Source organism: Rhamphochromis longiceps, linkage group LG1 (assembly GCF_057381845.1).
Source record: "Rhamphochromis longiceps isolate RC_006_pf linkage group LG1, R_longiceps_female_GT1.1, whole genome shotgun sequence".
Lineage (NCBI taxonomy): Eukaryota > Metazoa > Chordata > Actinopteri > Cichliformes > Cichlidae > Rhamphochromis > Rhamphochromis longiceps.
Window position 1 is genome coordinate 6403991 of NC_140557.1, and position 21705 is coordinate 6425695.

Consider the following 21705-nt stretch of genomic DNA (forward strand, 5'->3'; position numbering starts at 1 on the left):
CGTAGTAACACTGATTGGGGAAACTCTGGATTTTCCCATTACCAAAGAGCAATGTACTTCATCAGATTCACTGATGGCTCGCAGGTAAGTACATACACCATATCCTGAGAAACTGGCATCTGAAAAATGGTGAAGTTCATACCTTTTGACATTACCAAAATCAGAAGGTAAGAAGGATCTTTTGACTTGCATGTTAGTCAGGTTGGGAAGGTCTCTAATCCAGGACTCCCACTGAGGTTTTAGGATTTCTGGAAGCTCCTCATCCCAGCCAATCCTTTCTTTACACATTTGCTGGAGCATTTGTTTCCCTACAAGGACGAAGGGTGCGATGAATCCCAAGGGGTCATATATAGAGGCCACAGTAGAGAGCACACCTCTTCTTGTTAGTGGATTGGATTTCACTTGAACTCTGAACTTGAATAAGTCAGACGTGACGCACCACTCTACTCCAAGAGCTCTTTCCATATGTGGTAAGTCCAAAGCCATGTTCAAATCCTTGATTGTGGCACGCTCTTCTTGTGGAATGGTTGCCATGACATTCTCGCTGTTGGAAACAAACTTATGCAGTCTCAATCGTCCGATACTACAAAGCTCTCGTGATTCCTTGACAAGCTGGATGGCTTCCTTCTCAGTCGGAACACTTGCCAATCCATCATCTACGTAGAAATTCCTTTGGATGAAATGTATAGTTTCTTCGTTGAACTGACCTTGTCCTTGAGTTGCCAGATGTTTTAGGCCAAAATTGGCACAGCCAGGCGACGAGGCCGCTCCAAACAAATGAACCTTCATTCTGTAAACTGATGGTGAGGTTTCCAAGTTGCCATTCTCCCACCATAGGAATCTCAAATAATCTTGATCTTCCCTTTTGACATGAAACTGGTGGAACATTCTCTCAATGTCGCACATGATTGCAACAGAACCTTTTCGAAAGCGACAAAGGACACCCACCAATGTGTTCGTTAAATCTGGACCAGTGAGTAGATGGTCGTTGAGAGATGTTTCTTGGAATTTGGCAGAGCAGTCAAATACCACACGTATTTTCCCTGGTTTCTGTGGATGATAAACCCCATGATGTGGAATATACCAAGCCAATTTCTCATCATTTTCTTCATCAGAGACCTTCTCTGCATCACCACATGAAATGATGTCATTCATGAAGCTTACGTAGTCTCTGTAGTACTGTTGGTCTTTCTTTAGTCTCCTTTCCAGGCACTTCAAGCGATGTATGGCACATATCTTGTTGTTGGGTAATTTAGGCCTGTCTTCTTTGAATGGCAGTGGCATTTCAAAGTGACCTGTATCATTTTGCACAATGTTTTTTCTCAACTTTGTCAGGAACTTGAGATCATCTTGAGACACAATATCATCTCCAGTTCTTTCTGAGAAGTCTGATTCCAAGACCCTTATGATGTCTGAAGGAGTTACTTCCTTCACTTTGGTTTGGCTCACATAATGCACTACCCTTTTGAGGTTGACAGAAGACTCAACATCTGGTATCACTTGTCTCACTACTATGCGATGACTGATTCCGATTGCGTCCCCATAATCAACACAGGGGTTTCCATTACCAACAATACTCCATCCAAGGTCTGTACGTTGTGCATAAGGCTCGTTCTCTTTGCCAGACACAACTTCTCTCGGAAGCAGGGCTTGTGAACAGTCATATCCGATAAGCAGACCCACGTCACAGTCCTGCAGAGGTGCAATTTCTGACTGTAAGTGTACTAGATGGGGCCACGCTTCTGCAGTTTCATTGGTTGGGATGTGAGTTCTGTTAGCTGGGATGAAATCACGCGTGTACACTGGTGGTAAGGAGATTCTCTTGTTGGAGTAAAAGCCACGGACTTGTAGGTTACTTACTCTTAGAGAACTCACCACTGTAGTTCTTGACGTCATGGTAGAAAGCTTAAGCTTGACTTGCTCTCCATTTGTCTGTAAAGTTTCTGCTGCTTCACTCAACACAAATGTTGTGTCACTCTGCGAGTCCAATAAAGCATACACAAGGACTTCTTGTGCTGGTTGTGTTGTGCAGGAAAGCCACACTGGAACTATTGCAGCTGTTTGCATTTTAGCTCCATGAAGCATTACTGTATTTGAAGTAGCAGTTCTGGTCATTTCGTAATCCTGTGCTAGTTGTACTTCTTCATGAACCTCACTCGAAGTTTCATGATTCCGATTTTGCTTGGCCTGTGGTGGTTTTTGCTTCTCTTTGGTTCGTTCTTCGTGCAAACAAGTAGGATGACGCTTCTGGCACTTGTCACAAACACTCCTACTGATGCAACTCTTTGAGTGATGACCGTACTTCAGACAACCAAAGCACAACTTTTCCATTTGAATGAATTTAATTCTATCATTAACTGCTTTCTCCCCGAACTTCCTGCATTGGTGCAATGTATGCCCAGTCCTTTTGCAGAAAAGACATGTATCAGCATATTTTTCACTGGAACTTGTGATGAGTGTCTTTGCTGCAAAGTTGAAATGTCTTGAGGATTTGGTTTTTTCAGTTTCATCTTGTTTCAGTGCCTGCAGCGATGTGAGAGGGTTGCAAGCAATTTTCACCTCTCTTGTCAAGAACTTCACAAATTGGCTGAAGGAGGGAAATTGATTAGTCGCTTCTTCTATTTCAATAACTTGTCTATTCCATCTTGCTGTTAGCCAATCTGGTAATTTTGACAAAATTTTTCTGTTTTCATTACAGTCATTCAAGATTTCCAGTGCCTTAATATGGACCATGGCGGCTTCACAACTACGGAGAAAGTCAGAAAACTCTCTGAGTTCAAAGCTGTCCTTGGAGCCTATCTTGGGCCATGTCTGAAGCTTATCTCTATATGCCTTTGCAATCGTGAATGGGTTTCCGTATCTTTCCTCCAAAATCTCAACTGCAGCAGCATAGGCTGATTCAGTTCCAAGAAGGAAATAGCCATCGATTGCTTTCTTAGCTTGTCCACTTACATACCGGCGAAGGTAGTAGATTTTCTCCTTATCTTGAATGCTCTTCTGGTCAATCAGCGTTTCAAAGGAGATTTTCCAATCACTGTATTTCAATGGATCCCCACTGAATACTGTAGGTTCAGGAATTGGAATTCGGTTGGCACTTAAAGCTCCTGCCAGCACTTTGACAAGTTCTGCAGTACTGTCATTTGAAGAAGTGGTCACAACTTGTGGTGCAGGAGGCATACACTGGGGCAAAGAGCCTGTGGAAGCACAAAGTTTATTATCCACTACAACCTCAGGTTGCAGTACGTCCTTTTGCTCTTCCTCTTTGTCATTCTCTTGATTGTACACCAGCATTCTCGCCCTTGCTGCACTGAGATCCTTCATTGCCTCCAGATGCTGTAATTTTCTCCGCTTTTCCTCCAGAGTCCTTTGTAGAGCTATGTGCTCTTCCTCTAGTTGAGCCTTAATTTTAGCTTCTTCTTCCTCTCTCTGCATTCTTCGTTTTACCTCTTCTGCCTCTCTTTCTAACCGACGTTTTACTGCTGCTGCCTCCTGCTCAGCTATCTTTTTCTTAGCTTCGGCTTCTAGACGCTCGATCTCTAACTGTTCTTTTTCTTGTTCTTGTAACACTTTAAGAACAGCCTGACTTGCAGCAACATCAGCAGCAGCATCTTGTCGCCTTGCAGAAGACCTGCTTGAAAGTACTGAGGTGCCTTTCAAAATGGAAGCAACAGAACCTGAATTGCAGGTGCTTGAATTAAAGAGAGAGCCTGCTTCTGGCCAGTCTTGCTCCTCCTTTTCTGGAGACCTTCCATGCAACCTACTTGAGGCTCTGGATGCAACAAATGTAGAAATCTCTACACACCGATCCACTCTACGACGCGTGACCTGGTCTGGAGCAGAGATCTTTCGTAGCTCTTCATAGACACGCTGGACATCTGCAGAAAGACCTGTGACATCACTTATAATGTCATTAAGCAAGTCCTCAGATAAGGTCTCTGTTGTCTGTGATAAGGATTGTCTTGCAGATTTAACTTGTGTTTTCCATTTGTCATATATATAGTTAAACCTTTGCTGGAGTGCTTTAATTTTCTCATCTTGCATTTCTTTGCCTTTCTCTGTTAGAGTTCTGATTCTTTCACTTCGTCTTGGCTGCTGCGCTTCCTCTTGCTGAGCTTCAGCACCATGCACTTGACCTTCTTCAGACTGATCTTGAAAGTCTGCACTGTCACTAAACTGAACTGTAGGCTCGCTTGGTTCTGACATTTTACAGCACTTCTTAATCAACCCACTTAGAAATAAGAAATGTAGATGGTTAACCAAGCCTCAATGTTTAACACTTACTCATATGTAAATGGCACAAAAATAACACAGTTCAAATGGAAGTGTTATCTTACAAAAATACACCTGATAATAAACTTCAAAACAGTTCAAGAATTTACATCCAAAACCTTCACTTATTGCTTCCCAAATGCACTTTTATCTTAAAATCTTCAAAAGTTTTAGCTTACACCAAAACAAGATGTACTATACACCACAGTAGTTATCAATCACAGTATTCTTCAGCAATGTTTGCAAAGGTCCCTTCTTAGGCCACTTAACTTAAACACCTTTCCTTAAAACACTGCCCTTTAATACTTGTGCATGTGTCATATCACCATATGCATATAGTACTTTCAGCTTATCTGCCAGTTCTTGTCAGCTCCGCTGCGCTGTAGACATGTAGGAACAAGCCCGCTGATGCTTTGAAGTTGCCGCATCGTCAATTAGTGGCCGCTTGCGTTGACGAACAGTCCGAGTTTTCACTATAATTCCCTCGAAGCACAGGCAGACGCAAGTGGTTTTCTGTCACTGGTTTATTTGAAGACTTCTCTCCAAAGCCACCGTGAAAACTATACAGCATTAACAAAATAAAACTCAGCATAAGACACAGCAGTAAAAACACTGTACAACAAACACGATAAATAAATAAATAAATAAATACCTCGTTGGCTGCATGCTGCAAAAAGGGAATTAGCCGCCGTTCTTCTGAGGTTTCCTTTAACCGTGTGTAGTCAAAGTCCACTTAACATGTCTTTCAATAAAAACCATCCTTTCTGCGCGCTTACAGGTGTTTTTCTTCGTTCTACCCAAAGAGGAAACTAGCGCAACTTGTAAGCGAACTTGACTTTCAAAATAAAAGCACCAAAACGTTGACTACAAAAAACAAACAAAGTAATGTACAGCTTAAATAATTTACAATCATGACATGGATCTTGACGAGATAAAGAAATAATCCAAATTATATACAATGTCATCATGCCAACAGTTACACATGGGGTAGCGTGTGCATGAGTGTGCTTTTTTTCCCCCCCTTTTTTTCTGAGCTACTGTATTTATTTGTGTGTGCGTGTGTGTGTGCGCGCGCATGAGTGCTCTGTGTGTTTTTGGTTTTTTTGCTCTCCCTCATTGTTGCAGTGTTATTCTTCACTTTGTGCATTTTTATTTTGGAATTTGATTCATTGTGGGAGTGGGTGCAATAGATGCAGGACCTGGCAATACACCACTATAGAGGAAGAGTAGATAAAACAAGATGAGCTATACTTTAATTTTCCCAAACGTTGGGAAATGATTTGTTAGGTTTTGCTCTCATTAAGTGTGTTAAGTGTGTTGCTCTGTGATATTAAGCATTTAATTAATGCTGCAAATGGGCCTTGCTAGAAAACATCTACACATACTCTCTTACACACTACCTTTGTCAAAATCCTTCTTTGTGTGTGTCGTAGACTTTGATTCCAGCACTCACCCCCAGTCTCTTAATGAGAGACTACATATAGTACAGAAGCTGTATTGCGATCTACTGTATGTTCTTGTCTTATCAGAATTAATTACTACTGCTAATGTGGCCTGTCTATTAAATTCAACTCTCCCGCTTTCAGTGCTTGGCTCTCTCACTCGCCCCTGAGAGAGAATTTATAAATGAGACCGAGAGAAAGAGAGACTTAGTGAGGAAAGGAGAAAGACAGCGGAATAGAGATGATGCGATAATTCTGGATGAGACATCCAGTATGTCAGAGGGATAAAAATGTACATCAGAAGAAGCACCATGCCATGCTCTCATTGTCCCTTATCTATGTGTCTGTCTTCATTTGCAGGGTATTTTAGACATGCTGGTTCAGAGCAAGGCAGAGGGCAAACAGGACTTGAGAATTCACGCTTTGAAGAACAATTTCGAAGCCGATGCCTACTTCGTTAAAGTGATGGGTAAGGGACTGATTTGCCAAGTATGCTCCCTTTCTCACTACTCTCCCCATGCTGAAACCAGTCCCTTGAAGGGGCAACATGAAGGAAGAACATTTATTTCCATTCCCAAGCTGTCCTCACCAGATAACATACACATACTGAAATTTGAATATATTATCATTTAGTCCTTTTTTTCTTATTTTCTTTCTGTAACAGCCCCTCCTAGACCAATTAGGAACATTAAACATGAGCAAGTCTTTTCCCCAACCTCGAAAGCAGATGGTCATGACTATTATCTGTCATATTTTGATTTCTAGCCTGGAGCTACTCAGTTGGTGGTGAAAAAGGGATCTCTCTGAGCTTTTTGTTCAATTTCATCTTAAATTAAACTGGCCACTGTCCGCACAAAAAGATCTGCTGTAGTAAATGCACCTTCTCCCAAAAGGCCATTTCGAATCTAGTCTCCTTGTACAGCACATAAGGCACTCTATTGCACTCTATTGCCTCTCAAAACATAAAACCACACTTCTCCTAGTCTATGTTGGTGCCATTAATGAATCAATGGCAGTTGAGATGAGAGGAAGAGGAGTAATTGGTTTTTTTGTGAAACATATATTCTTCTTCTTCCTAGCGGTTTATATCCCGCGACACAGGGTCCGCTATCTTGCATGCCTTCCTCCACTTCTTTCTATCAAGGGCGTCTTCTGGTGTAATATTCACAGCCTTCATATCATCCTTGATTCGGTCCATCCAGCGCTTTTTTGGTCTTCCTTGTGGCCTAGACCCAGAAGCCACCTCAGCATCTTCATCTCCATGGTGTGAAGAGCTTGTTCATGTTTGGTCGTCGCTGGTCAGCACTCTGACCCGTAGAGTGCCACTGGGCGCACAATTGACCTTAGGATAGATTGGCATTCTCTTGTCACATAAGACTCCACTCACCTGATGCCACTTCCTCCACGCTTTGTTGACACGGAGTCTGGCGTCTGGTAGACTTTCGCAGTCCGAGATGACAAGGGACCCGAGGTACTTGAATTGGGCAACTTTAGTCAGCGGCTCGCCGTCGATAGTGATGGTGCTGTTGGTCTGGGGGCTGCATTCAAGGTACTCAGTCTTCTTGATGTTCAGGCGCATGCCGTTTTCGAAGAGCCAGTCTTTCCATGCTTGTGTTTGGGTTTGCAGGGCTAGGCAGTTTTCTGTTTCTGATAGGCACACATCATCTGCATACAGGAGGCTCCATGGATGTGGTGATTGCAGATCAGCCGTTGCGGTGTCCATACAGAGAGTGAACAGCAGGGGCGAGAGGGCCGAGCCCTGGTGGATGCCAACGGTAATCGGGAAGGCTGGTGATGTTCCCGCTGAACATCGGACCTCGCTTGTGACGTTACGGTAGAGCAGCTGAGTCCATTTCACATAGGCTTCCGGGGCACCATGAGTTCGTAATGATCGCCAAATCAGCTTGTGGGGGACCCTATCGAATGCCTTTTCCAGATCCAGAAAGACCATGTGCACCGTCTTGTTCTTTTCCCGGTGCTTTTCCATCAGCAAACGGGCCGCGTGTATGGCATCGATAGATCCACAGCCCTTAACAAAGCCGCATTGATTCGGGGTGATTGTGACCAGTTGACGGATCAGATTTTCCAGGACACGTTCGAAGATCTTCATTGCATGGCAGAGTAGACGAATTGGTCGATAGTTGGTGCACTCTGTGACGTCTCCCTTGCCCTTCCAGTTGGGCACTGTGATGCTCTATGTCCAAGCTCGGGGGGCTTTGTCTTCGACCGTGATATGGTTGAAGAGTGCTGCAAGGAATGTTGTACCGCAGTTGCCCATCATCTTCCAAATTTCAGCTGGGATGTCGTCCGGTCCTGTGGCTTTTCCGTTTTTCATTTTCTTCAACGCGTTTTGGACGTCGGCAGTGGTGATTGGTGTGACAGGCCCTGCGACTGGGTCCGCGGGCGGGATAGGCGGATGTGTAAATTCTTCATTGCTGATTCCAGCGAAGTAATCTGACCAGCGCTGAAGGATGTCTCGGGGGTCTCGCAGAACCTGCCCATTGGCTCCTTTGATTTGGACAACATGGTTTGTATCAAAGTCCTACTTCACGCGGTGGCGGGCTTTGGCAAGTCGGTAGATGTTATTGGTCACTTCTGGGGTTTGGAGCTGGTCATAAAAATCTTGGTAGTGTCGTCTTTTCGCGGAGGCCACTGCCCTCTTTGTTGCTGATTTCAGCGAGCGGTATCGGGTGAGATCTTCATGCGCTCGCGATCGCCACCAAGTCTTATAGGCCAGCTTCTTCACTTTTATTGCTTTTTGTACCTCCTCATTCCACCACCAGACCTGTTTCTCAATGTATTTTTCACCCGGTTTTGTTGAACCAACGGTGTCCTCCGCAATGTTGTGGATGCGCTGTATGATCCTGTCCAACGTGTCCCAAAATTAATTTTTTGTTTCATCGCTGCATCCAGTCTGTGGTGCATAGCAGGTCACAACATTAACGTCAGCTGTTCCTAGTTCGATTCTGATAGACATTAATCAATCAGATGTTCGCTCAATCTTATACGGGGATTGGAGCAGGTGTTTGCTGAGTGCGATGGCCACTCCATTCTTAGTGGCTCTCTCTCCGCAGTAGAAGAGCTTATATCCCTCTCCATTCTCCGCCGCTTTGCTTCCGGTCCATTTGCATTCTTGAACACAGGCTATGTCGATGTTCCTCTTCTTGAGTACCTGGGCCAGCTCTCGGCTGCATCCAGTCAGAGTTCCAATGTCGATTGTTCCGAATCGTAGATGAGCTGGCTTCTTTTGGTAGAAGTTTCTGGCTGGCATGTCTATAAGATGCGACAAACTGGTGATTGGATTTTGCCGGCCGAAGCATATATTATACCTGATATTTTTTTGTACAGTAGAGTGAGTTTGACTTGTCTGTTGGGTCACATTTCAGTGGAAGTACACGTAGATATTTCAACACAAAGACTTCATTAAAGTGTGTGAGGTACACAAAATGAATTAAGTTATATACACAAGGACAGAGCTAGTACATTATCCATCATACATGCATAAAACCTCATATACCAAAGCCACTGGCCATCTTTTATCCATTAGAAAAGTCATTATCAGGTTCCTGTTTACTTCAAGACAAACCCCCAAATTATCAACTGTCACATAAATCAAAAGGCATTTAATATTTAAATAATCATCGGTTCTATTTATTCCCATGGTGTTGAGGGTGTATATCATAAAGATTTCTCTCCAGGCCAGCTTCTTTAAAGCATCACCTCTTTTAATAGTCAGCATGACCTTCTCAGTCAGAGAGAATTTTAATGAAGAGGTTGAAGAGGCTTATTTGCTTTCATGCCATATTTCCAATTGTATGCAATAATTATGCAGTAAATTACATTTTTTTTCTATTTACTGTGCATTTGTTTCTTTTTTACAGCAAAGATTTAAAAATCAAGCCAAGAATGTATGATTCAGGTTGTAAATGAACTGATTTACCACCAAAATTTAGTATCATCAGGTAAAGTTATTAACCCAAAGTTAAAGCAATGGGTATGGGTGTAGTGTATTGTTTTAGGGAGTCAATAGCCTGATACAGTTATTGCTTGTCTTTTTCTACTTTTTCATTACCCAATTATCCTGTCATTTTCCACTTTTGATAGTCAGGCAAAGCTGTCAGAGATCCTCGAAAAAATACCTTCTATTCTTTTATGCAAGGAAGACAATTAAATGTTCACTAAGTCTGAAGAAACGGCACACACTTTTTGTCCAAGAGTGCTGTAAAACTTGTATTCAAATGTCTCACTACAAGCAGCTTTGGCTTCAGTATCTGTTCAGAAATAGTTTCATGTATTTTTGGCTCACTTTTTTTTTTTTTTAAGTTAATAGATTTTATTTCTTTCATTTTTTTATTGCAGCAGTGTTTGAGTAAAAATCAAGATGTGTTCTTTTGAAGTCAAAATGTTTGTACAGCATTAGTACCTGGTGACATTTGAGAAAAGTAAAAATAGTTCCACTCTGGGGTGGGCCTGTGCACAATTTAATCTGTCACTCTGCTCTGCTCATTAGCACGAAAAGGAGCGCTGCTCATCCCTTTCTGTTTCTGCACAGTTGGTGAACAGTTGTTGTTTTGTCTATTGGGAGGGGAGGGACTACACCTCCTCTTCTGCTTTCTGAATCACACACAAAAAACGACACACAGTGGTACTAGCACTTACTAACACTTAAATTATGCCTCAGAATCAATATTGTTTTCAAGGGATTACATACAAAACAAGTTAACCTCTCCTGAGGTGCACTGTATACCAATGATGCCTTTCACTTGTCATTGATTCAATGAAGACATTATACTGTTGACACAGCAGATCAACAATAAAGGCATTTGAGACCTCATTCCACTCAAACAAATTGTTTGTGGTGGTAACAAATGCTCAAATTACATCAAGTTCACAATAGTGGATCAAGTGATTTGAGTCATAAGACTAAATGAAATAAAATTATAGTTTGGATTTAGGAATTTAGTATGTTGGTATCCACCACAGTGGTATAGTGCAAGTACCCTTCACTTGTTAGCCCGTTCAGTTAGACAGTTAAATGTCTTAATACACATCTTTGAATTGAGCCAGCAAACCAATCACTGCTCTCTCCACCACTTGAATGACACAGTAGTCAGAAGGAGGAGTGGCAGAGCAGTGCCATACTTTCATGGAATAATAGGATGTGAGAGGCAGAAGAAGGTTAGTTCCATTGCACCGACCTGTTACAACTGACACTAAAACCCTCTATTTGGTTCAGTTGGTAGCAATACTGTTGTTTCTGGGAACTTGGCAACCTGGTAATGGCAAGGTGTGTTCTGTGACATGTCATGTCAAGGTTAGTTGAAGTAGAAGCAGTGACCTGGATATCAAGTTGTAGCGCTAAGATTTGACCCAGGTGTCTTGTGTCTTGGCTTCCATTTTGCATTTGTGAGACATGTGTTTAAGCTGAAAGGTTGTCCTACTGAAGGTGCAAGTGGTTCCTAGGTACCCACAAGAAGTCTGTGTGGACTTGATATGGACAAGCACTAATGTTTTCATTACATAGGGTTGAATTATTAATCGTTTCTGAAATAAAAAGTGAAATTTAGAATTTTCAAGAGGAGCAGTTGTAATGACTCACCAACACATATTACCAACAATGTCTTTAAATTGCTGTAAAAAGGGAAGTAATTATTCACCAAGTCCCAATTTTGCAAATTGGCATCTGCAGATGTAATCTGCTGCTGATATTAATATTAATTTTTGAAGGTGACCACACTGCAAAAATGACATTTTTGGCAGACAGATTATTATATGTTGAGACTGTCAAGACAAGATTTAACAAATATTTTTATTCAGAAAGAAAACATTTTGTTTCATTATGATGTTCCAAAATATAGACTGTAAAGTGGTGAATCATTTTCTAAATAAATAATTTTTCCAGCTAACTGCTGCTCACACTATATCATTCACAAGCCGTCTCATTACTATGGCTAACACCTGCTTGATTAGTTACCAGTAGCCAGAAATTTAACATTTATATTTCAAGTGCATGATAGTGTTGTTTAAAGCCTATCATCTATAACCCTATAATGCATACTTCATGCATACACACTTTCAGTAGACAAACTCCCAGTGATCCTCTCTGAGCTAGCACTTGGCGACCTTTTAACAGGGAGAAATCTCCATCAGAAGTAGGCTCAAGATTGGACAGCCATCTGCTGCCAGTTAGGGAGTAATGGGAAGGAGAGAGAAGAGCACAAAAAGACAATAAACTGCAACCAATATAAAAATAAACTCTCTGGTTGTTGGGGCTGGTAACTGGATATGAGAAAAATGCTGTTTCTGAGCTAGAAATGCCTGCAAAAAAGTACAGAGAGAAAAACAAAGAGGACAAAGAAGAAACTATAAAAGAGAGAAGACAGACGGTTATGGCAATAGGATTCCAGTGCTGTCACACATGAGCTAAATAATGACAGTAGGTTACAGTAGGTAAGTGATGCATTGACATGCACAGTTAAGATGCTGCTCAGTTAGCAGTCCCTAGGAAAGCTTCTGATTGGGGATCTTCATATCATCACCTCAACAAACTTGCTCTGATTTCCTCAGAAAACCTTGATCTTGAGCTGTTTTGGTTATTGATGTAGAAAAAGAAAGTGTCACAATCTCCTGAAGTTGATGGACATTTTAAAACATCTTTAGATTCTGTACAAGCAAAAATGCTGACACATTGACACGCACACTCAACCTTTACACAGTAGTTTGCCACTGATTACAAGCAAGTGGCTTTTATTAGCGATTTCTCTTATTAATGCTGGGTTGTGTAGGAAATGACAGGATTCCTTTATCCAATATTTTAAAAAATTAAAAGTGCAACAAGATAGCCGCCAGTCTGTAAACAGACTGCCAAAAATACGTGGCTGTGCTGTAATAATGCAAGGTATTTAATTTATAGACAGTAACAATTCCTGAAATCATTGTCGCAATACTGTTTACAAAAATCCCAATGAAATTAAGTATTTTCATCAAATCTTTATCCCTAGATGCACAGAACCCATTTTCCAAATTCAGTGGGCTATAATATATTGGTTGGTTGTAGACTCTGCTTACCAGAAATCCCTGGGCTCCAACACAAGATGAAATTTTGTTCCCACATAAAGTGCACATATTTCAGTTTGTATTCTAGTCAGAGAGGAACTGCTGCTTTTCTGATATTCTTTCTTTCGAACTTGTTGTTTACATGCTCTTCTGCAACATTTTAAGAAGCTGGTTCGCAGGGGTTCTGGGTAATTAGAATGAGAAGGGAGGCAAGGAAATGGCATGAACCTCTGCATGGATTCCCTCCTGTCAATGAAACCCCTTACAGCTAATAGGAAAGAAGCAGCTGGTGACTTTGTGTGCATCAGAGGAGGCACATTGTAATCTAGATTCTCTCCAGGCATAGTCGGCTCAACATCAATAAACATGGTTGTACAAATTGGGAATCTGAAAGACCACTACATTAGGAAGAAATATAGCAAAATACTAAAACTATTATATATTAGGTGGTTTATATATGCCAAAAAAGTGAAAGAGAGTCATTTGTTTTTAGTTTTCTAACAGCTTTTGTGTGTATGCTTGTACGTGTGTGACCTTGACACGTCCCCTTTCCTCGTGCCGTAACAGGAATTCCTTTCGTGCCGCCTCTTTAAACTCTGCCGTCCTTATCGTTATCCATGTCTTGTCTCACTGCAGCACTTCAAACAACACACAAAAAGATACACCCACGCCAAAATTCATGTTTTTTTTCCTCCCCACTGTCAGCTTTCCCGTGTCTCCTCTTCATTCAGCTTCACTTATTACATTTCTGGTTGTAAATATTTCATACATGTTCACTGTGTTGCATTTTCACTCCATCTAGCAGAGTACAGATGAGAGAGCAACAAGCAACCAAAATAAAAATGTATCTGTCAAGTGTTCACACCTTGTCAACATTTCATTCCTCTCCCTTGTGAGTGTGAGCTCAAATTCAGCTTAATAGCCTTGCACCTCCTGTGAATCCCCATGAGGATAGAACTGTTTATTTACCATTCTATTCAGGCATCTCTGATAGCACAGCTAATAGTATTACACTGTAGTAAGTGAGGCCTAAAGCGTGCACTTCATATTCAGCCTTGACACTTTGTCAGTTAGTTGTGTGTCTTTGTAGACAGCCTGATACAGTCCTCTGTTCTGTAAGATGAAATCCCATTTTCTCAAGACGACATCCCTCAACCCTCCCATGCGCATTATTGAACAACACCCACTGTAGGATTTACTTTGTGTCCAGCCTGGTATACACTTGCATGTGTGCGCAGTTTCTGAGTGAAAGCTCAGATACCATGAAGTACTTTGACTTTCCAGGCTAAATCCATCACAATTTCCATCACACACACCTTAGACAGCAACCTTGCCTTTCTGCCTGCCAGAATCCTGGACTCTTGCAGGCATGTTCACACTGAGATGACCTGAACCTGTACTGGTTTGACATCTTATGCTTCCAAGCTCCTGACATAGAATAGTCCCCTCAGTAGTGCTTTCCATCAAGACCTGTACCTCTGTTGCTATCGAACCATTTATTATTTACAAGCATGCTATAACTTTGTGAGTAGAGCCACAGAGCAGTGAAAAAGTTAGCAGTAAGGACGCCATTCTGTAATAAATAAAATAAAATTGAAAGCAGAGGGTAAAAATCATATCGGTTCTATATGTCTTGTTGTTTTGACAGTATTTCAAGGAAGGTTTCTTTTGTATAGTCAGTTGAATTTGGTATGCTCTAAAGTTGCTTTTCAGATTTAGACCCTGAGTATTTTAGTTAATATGAAGGTGAATTGTTGGTAATAGCTTTTATTTAACCCAGCCATATGGAGTGCCTAATGCTGGAGTGCCAGAAACACACACCGCACATGCAGTGTTAGTTTGCAAAAACCAAGCTAAAGTACAATACAAAATTTAAAAAAAAAAAAAATTATATAAGGATATTATATATATTAAAAAAACACCCAGCACGCCCCTGCGGGCAGTTTATCCTTCAAGCTCGGGTCCTCTACCAGAGGCCTGGGAGCTTGAGGGTCCTGCGGAGTATCTTAGCTGTTCCCAGGACTGCGCTCTTCTGGACAGAGATCTCCGATGTTATTCCCGGGATCTGCTGGAGCCACTCGCCTAGCTTGGGAGTCACCGCACCTAGTGCTCCGATTACCACGGGGACCACCGTTACCTTCACCCTCCACATCCTCTCGAGCTCTTCTCTGAGCCCTTGGTATTTCTCCAGCTTCTCGTGTTCCTTCTTCCTGATATTGCTGTCATTCGGAACCGCTACATCGATCACTACGGCCGTCTTCTTCTGTTTGTCTACCACCACTATGTCCGGTTGGTTAGCCACCACCATTTTGTCCGTCTGTATCTGGAAGTCCCACAGGATCTTAGCTCGGTCATTCTCCACCACCCTTGGGGGCATCTCCCATTTTGACCTCGGGACTTCCAGGTTATACTCGGCACAGATGTTCCTGTACACTATGCCGGCCACTTGGTTATGGCGTTCCATGTATGCCTTGCCTGCTAGCATCTTGCACCCTGCTGTTATGTGCTGGATTGTCTCTGGGGCATCTTTACACAGCCTGCACCTGGGGTCTTGCCTGGTGTGATAGACCCCAGCCTCTATGGATCTTGTACTCAGAGCTTGTTCTTGTGCTGCCATGATTAGTGCCTCTGTGCTGTCTTTCAGTCCAGCTTTGTCCAGCCACTGGTAGGATTTCTGGATATCAGCCACCTCCTCTATCTGCCGGTGGTACATACCGTGCAGGGGCCTGTCCTTCCATGATGGTTCCTCGTTTCCCTCCTCTTTCTTGGGTTTCTGCTGCCTGAGGTATTCACTGAGCACTCGGTCAGTTGGGGCCATCTTCCCAATGTATTCTTGGATGTTCCTTGTCTCATCCTGGACTGTGGTGCTGACACTCACCAGTCCCCGGCCCCCTTCCTTCCGCTTAGCGTACAGCCTCAGGGTGCTGGACTTGGGGTGAAACCCTCCATGCATGGTAAGGAGCTTTCTTGTCTTTATGTCAGTGGCTTCTATCTCCTCCTTTGGCCAGCCTATTACCCCAGCAGGGTACCTGATCACAGGCAGGGCGTACGTGTTGATGGCCCGGATCTTGTTCTTACCATTCAGCTGACTCCTCAGGACTTGCCTGACCCTCTGCAGGTACTTGGTGGTTGCAGCCTTTCTAGCGGCCTCTTCATGGTTCCCATTTGCCTGGGGGATCCCCAGGTACTTGTAACTGTCCTCTATGTCTGCAATGTTGCCTTCTGGTAGTTCAATCCCCTCAGTTCTGACTACCTTCCCTCTCTTTGTTACCATTCGACTACACTTCTCCAGTCCGAACGACATTCCAATGTCATTGCTGTATAGCCTGGTAGTGTGGATCAGTGAATCGATGTCTCGTTCACTCTTGGCATACAGCTTGATGTCATCCATGTACAGGAGGTGGCTGACAACTGCTCCGTTCCGTAGTCGGTATCCGTAGCCAGTCTTGTTAATGATCTCACTGAGGGGGTTCAGGCCTATGCAGAACAGCAGTGGGGACAGAGCATCTCCTTGGTAGATCCCGCACTTGATGGTGACTTGTGCTATGGGCTTGGAGTTGGCCTCTAGTGTTGTACGCCACATCCCCATTGAGTTCCTGATGAAGGCTCTTAGGGTCCCATTGATCTTGTACAATTCTAGGCATTCCAGTATCCAGCTGTGGGGCATTGAGTCATAGGCCTTCTTGTAATCAATCCAGGCAGTGCACAGGTTGGTCAGTCTGGTCTTGCAGTCTCGGCTGATTGTTCTGTCTACCAGTAGCTGGTGTTTTGCGCCTCTGGTATTCTTGCCAATTCCTTTCTGTGTCCCGCTCATGTATTGACCCATGTGCCTGTTCATCTTAGCCGATATGATGCCTGACAGGAGCTTCCATGTAGTACTGAGGCAGGTTATTGGTCGGTAGTTGGAGGGGACCGGTCCCTTCTTGGGGTCCTTGGGGATCAGGACCGTCCGGCCTTCAGTTAGCCATTCCGGGTGTCTCTCGTTAACTAGCAGCTGGTTCATTTGTGCTGCCAGACGCTCGTGGAGTGCAGTCAGCTTCTTCAGCCAGTAGGCGTGAACCATGTCGGTGCTGTCCAACTCTTCATACTGGAGACCCTTTCTTGGATATCTGCCACTGTGATGGTTACTGGACCCTGTTCAGGGAGGTCGCTGTGGTCTGCCCTCAGATCCTCTAGCCACTGAGCATTGCCGTTATGGGTTGCATCCTTCTCCCATATGCTCTTCCAGTATTGCTCCGTCTCCAGCCTTGGTGGTGCTGTTCTCTTATTGTTCCCTTGCCACTGAGAGTACACCTTTGCTGGTTCTGTGGAGAACAGCTGGTTTATTCTCCTGCCTTCTATCTCTCTGGTGTACCTCCTCAAGCGGCTGGCCAAGGCCGTGAGTCCTTGCTTGGCAGTTTCCAAGGCCTCAGGTATGGACAGCTTGCTGTATTTCTTAGGCACCTTATTTGTCGCACCTTGCTGCAACTCCGTTAGTTGGCTAACCTCCCTCCGTGCTACTTTGATCTTGCCCTCTAGCCTCCTTCTCCATGGAGGGTACTGCCCCTTGTCACTGTTCAACTTGTAGCCAAGCATCTCACTGATCACTGCTGCCGTATTGTAGATCAGCTTGTTAGTGTCGGTAATCGTGGTTGTAGGTATTGCCCGTAGTGCTGCATTAACATCATCTAGCAGACCTTCTGAGGGTACTTCACGTAATCTTGGTAACCGGCTATGTATGTATGTGTGTGTGTGTGTGTGTGTGTGTGTGTGTGTGTGTGTGTGTGTGTGTGTGTGTATGTATATATATATATATATATATATATATATATATATATATATATATACATATAATATAAATTCAAATATAAGATGGTAATGAGACATAATATGGCCTGAAGATGACAACACTAACAAAAAGACAGGGTCTGAGTTGGATGTGACAGTTTCTAGATGTGAAGATTTTCAATGGAAGTCACCAGGATGGCCAAGAATAGAAATGAAGGTTAATTTTTGAATGTGGCTACACTGCAAAAATGACATTTTTGGCTGACAGATTGTTGTATGTTGAGACTGTAGTTACCAAGAGTCAAGAACTATTTGTATTTTTTATTCAGAAAGAATATAAATGAATATGAATGAGAATATAAATTGTAAAGTGATTAATCATTTTCTAGATAAATAATTTTTTTTTACCTAACTGCAGTACACACTAAATCATTCACAGGTCTGCTGTCTTGATTAGATACCAACAGGCAGGATATTCAAAATTATATTTAAAGTGCATGATAGTCTTATTTAAAGTATATCATCTTTAATTCTCTAATGCATACTTCATGCATGCACACTTCCACCAGAGAGAAATCTCCAGTGATCCCCTCTCTCTCCAGAAATGATTATATCAGAGGGACATTTCAGGTTGAGCTGCTTGGAGACAAAGTTGGTGTTTTAATTTCAGTAAAAACAGGTTCGCACATGCAAGATGAAATTAAAGGTTTTCAGTATAACACAAAGATGATGGTTAGTTCTGATGTTTGTGTTTTGTGCTTTAGAGAGAAATATATTAATATAGACATAATAACCACCTGAAGATCCACATTTGGCAAGCAATGAATAGAAAAATTACTATATGACACCTGTCTCACAATCTCTGCTACAATTATATGTGTAGTTATGCATCTCAAGGTTGTGTCGGTACTTTTGTGAGCCAGGTGGATCCTGGAAGGTGCTTTATTTGCTGTGATCAGGCATTGCATTATTACCTTTAGTGGTAGAATGCATGTTTTCAAGTTAAAATGAAGTTTGTTAAGATACGCTATTGGATCTGCAATTACTGCGGCTGCTGGCACCAGACTTGCCCTCCAATGGATCCTCGTTAATTGAGAATTACAGAGGAAAAACAGAAATGTTGCAACTCTTTTTCAGCTGCTCTGTAACTGATATTTTCCTCCAGGTCTTTCTGGAGATTTTATTGAGGGTGAAAGCAAACAAGAATGGATCTGACATTGATTATATTTGCAGTCACAGCATGGTACAGATTTCTCAGACACCAACAATGAAGCCAACCACAGAATGTGTAGCAGCAGTTTCGATTCAATTTCAGCCAGTTTGTTATAATTGAACCCATTCATTAGCTTCAGCAGTCTGTGGTTAAAAGTATTGTGCCACCTACACATTACACCTACAGAAGCTGTTTGGACCATGGAAACCAATGGCATGAAGCTCCCAGCACACAGTGTTTGTGATGACATTAATACCAAAGGAGGTTTGGAACGCAGTTTGCAGTTAATGATTCAATGGAGCGTGGGCAACTTTTACCTACTATGTACCCCAGCACTTCCCACATCCCTAACTTTATTTGGTCTGCCACTTCATGGCTGAGTTGCTGTGGTTCCTAAACACTCACACTTGCAATATTGCCACTTACAGCTGAATATCTGGGAATATTTAGGAGGGAACATGCTGCGAAGATGGCATCCTATTAGAATACGACACTCTTCAGTGAGCTCTTTAGAATGACCAATTCTTTCACAGAGGCTTGTTAAGGCAGACTGCGTAGCTGGAGGCTTGATTTTATAGACCTGTAACAACATGACTGAAAATACCTGTGCATGTGTTCAGATTTAATAATTTAGGAGAAATTTTAGCATTTTTACCCCCAACAGTGTAAAAGGATTTTTTTTTAAATTTGCACTTATTACAAAACATAGTAAGGACGTGCATGACTGTTAAATCGTATGCAGAGCAAAGTGGATCCACATTAAGCTGTGAAAAAACCGCGTATGCAAAGTGGTTGCTTGGTGGACAGATGGATGGATGATTACTGCTGAGGAGGGAGGAAATGGGAGAAATCATAAACTCCAAAATTAGAAAGAAGGATAAAATCGTGGGTGATGGGAAGGAGGCGGGTATCTCAACATGAGCATCTCAAAGTGTGTGTTCATGTCAGTGTGTGTCTATGTGTATGGAAAAGACATGAAGAGAGAGACTGACAGGCAGAACTGTATGAGTTGATTAGTTTCCTGCTCACTTATTAGGATGCAGATTAGCTGCATTGAGAAACATCTGGGAGCTTTTCTCAGGCTAACATGTTCCTCATTCTCTCCTCACTCTTCACATCCTCTTTCATCATTTCTGTGTGAAATTCAGACCTCTTTTCTCCACTTTCCATATTTTCTCCTTTCTCTTTTTTCTGTTTATCCACCCATTTTTTCCCATTCATTTCCTCCTTCTAACCCCTCTCCAGCCTCTGTTTTCATAGTCTCACCTTCTGCCCTCACTCTGTCAGCACTCTTGTTTCTCTTCTGCAAATGTCTTTTACGGTCCCCTAGTTTCCTCTCCACTCTTCTCATCCTGTCAGTCAGAACTGTCTTTTATTCCTTCTTTTCATTCCATTTAAATGGCAATGAGGAGATTTACATGAAGTCTTTAAATGTAACTGTGTCATCCAGAGTAGTATTTGACTGGAGGCAGTATTTCCAGAGTGGTGTGACTACTTTTTCTCTCTCCCTGTCGCCACACAGAGAGTGTGGAAGTCCTGGTCCAATTTTTCTTTAAATCACCCCCTACCAGCTCAGTTGAAGTCTCAGTGACTCTGACCGTAAATTAAGCTTTTAAGCAAGTGAAACAATACTACATATTAAAGTTAATTTATTTATATTTATCATCTGTCTACAATGTTTAATAGAAGCTATTGTAGAACAAATGAAATTACATAAAACACCCAGTGGGTGTTGTGTTTTGGTGTAACGGTGTGCCAATAATTTTAGCTGTCTTTGTTCATTTCAAAAAGAATGACATTGGACCTCTACAACCAAATGACCAGCAGCAGTGGGGAAATCAGCTTCAGAAAAAGAAGCATAAATCAATTTCATGTGAACAATGTCTGTTGAGAATGAAGGTAGATGAAAGACAGACCAATTATCACATTATGGGAAGTGGTTTAGATAATGGAAAAAATAATAATAACAAGCAGTACCTCATTTTAAATTGGACTTGGGGGATGTTTGATTCATGAAGTCATGAAGACTAATCCAGTTCCCTGAAAATTATTTTTTCTCAGTGGCTATTGACAGTCTTGGGTTGTGCATTGTCTTTATAAGGTTTATAATTGTCTGTATGAACAAAGAAACTGTCAGTCAGCTTTAAAGACATTAAAAAATTGTTAGTTATCACCAGAGATAGGCAGTAACGCGTTACTTGTAACGCGATTACTTTTTTCAAGTAACGAGTAAAGTAAGGGATTACTATTGCAAAAACGGTAATTAGATTACCATTACTTTCCCGTAGTAACGCTGCGTTACTGCGTTACTAAAACCGTGATTTTTTTTTTTTTGTGAGAATGTCTCACGACAGTGACGTAAGCCAGTGCGACGTTAGTGACAACAGCTGTGTGCAGATCAACAATGGATCACATATCGATTGTGGGAGAGAGTATGAGCATGCAGCGTTTAAAGCGTGGAAGTACTGACCTTACTTTGAGTTTGATTCCATATTAGCACATTAAAACATTACCGTCCATCGTGCGTGGGAAGAAAACTTTTTACAGCGAAAAAAAACCCTAAACTTCCAAACAAGCACCGAGTGCGCTACCACGTAATGGGAAACTCACAGAGAAACTCGCGGATTCTTCAACTGACCGCGGCACACCTGCACCAGGGTAAACCTCCGCCTACCGCAGTCCTGCTTTACAGGTGAAAATAGAGCAACAGGACCGCTGAGTCTTTGACTTTATTTATTTTCTGCTGTGTTTTACTTGCATCTATTTGAAAGAGTGAGTGTAAACACAAAAAATATTTTATTTTATGTGCTGGAATGTGCAGAAAATAGGTTTAAATGTTAAACTAATTTATTCAAGTCAGAGAATGTTGCATATAATTACATTTTTGCTTGATGCATAAAGTTAAAAGATTAAAACTGATAAAACAAGTTAAAAAAAGAGACTTTTCCATTTGATTAC

The 21705-nt window shown here is 42.1% G+C and overlaps 1 protein-coding gene across 1 annotated transcript in view; it reads left to right on the forward strand.

Annotated features, from left to right (window-relative positions):
- itfg1 (integrin alpha FG-GAP repeat containing 1) overlaps positions 1-21705 on the forward strand; it is a 166041-nt gene that overhangs the window by 89660 nt on the left and 54676 nt on the right. Inside the window, exon 12 of the mRNA XM_085414551.1 lies at positions 6072-6180. Coding sequence (XP_085270677.1) covers positions 6072-6180 — 109 coding nt within the window. The remainder of the gene's footprint in view (positions 1-6071; positions 6181-21705) is intronic.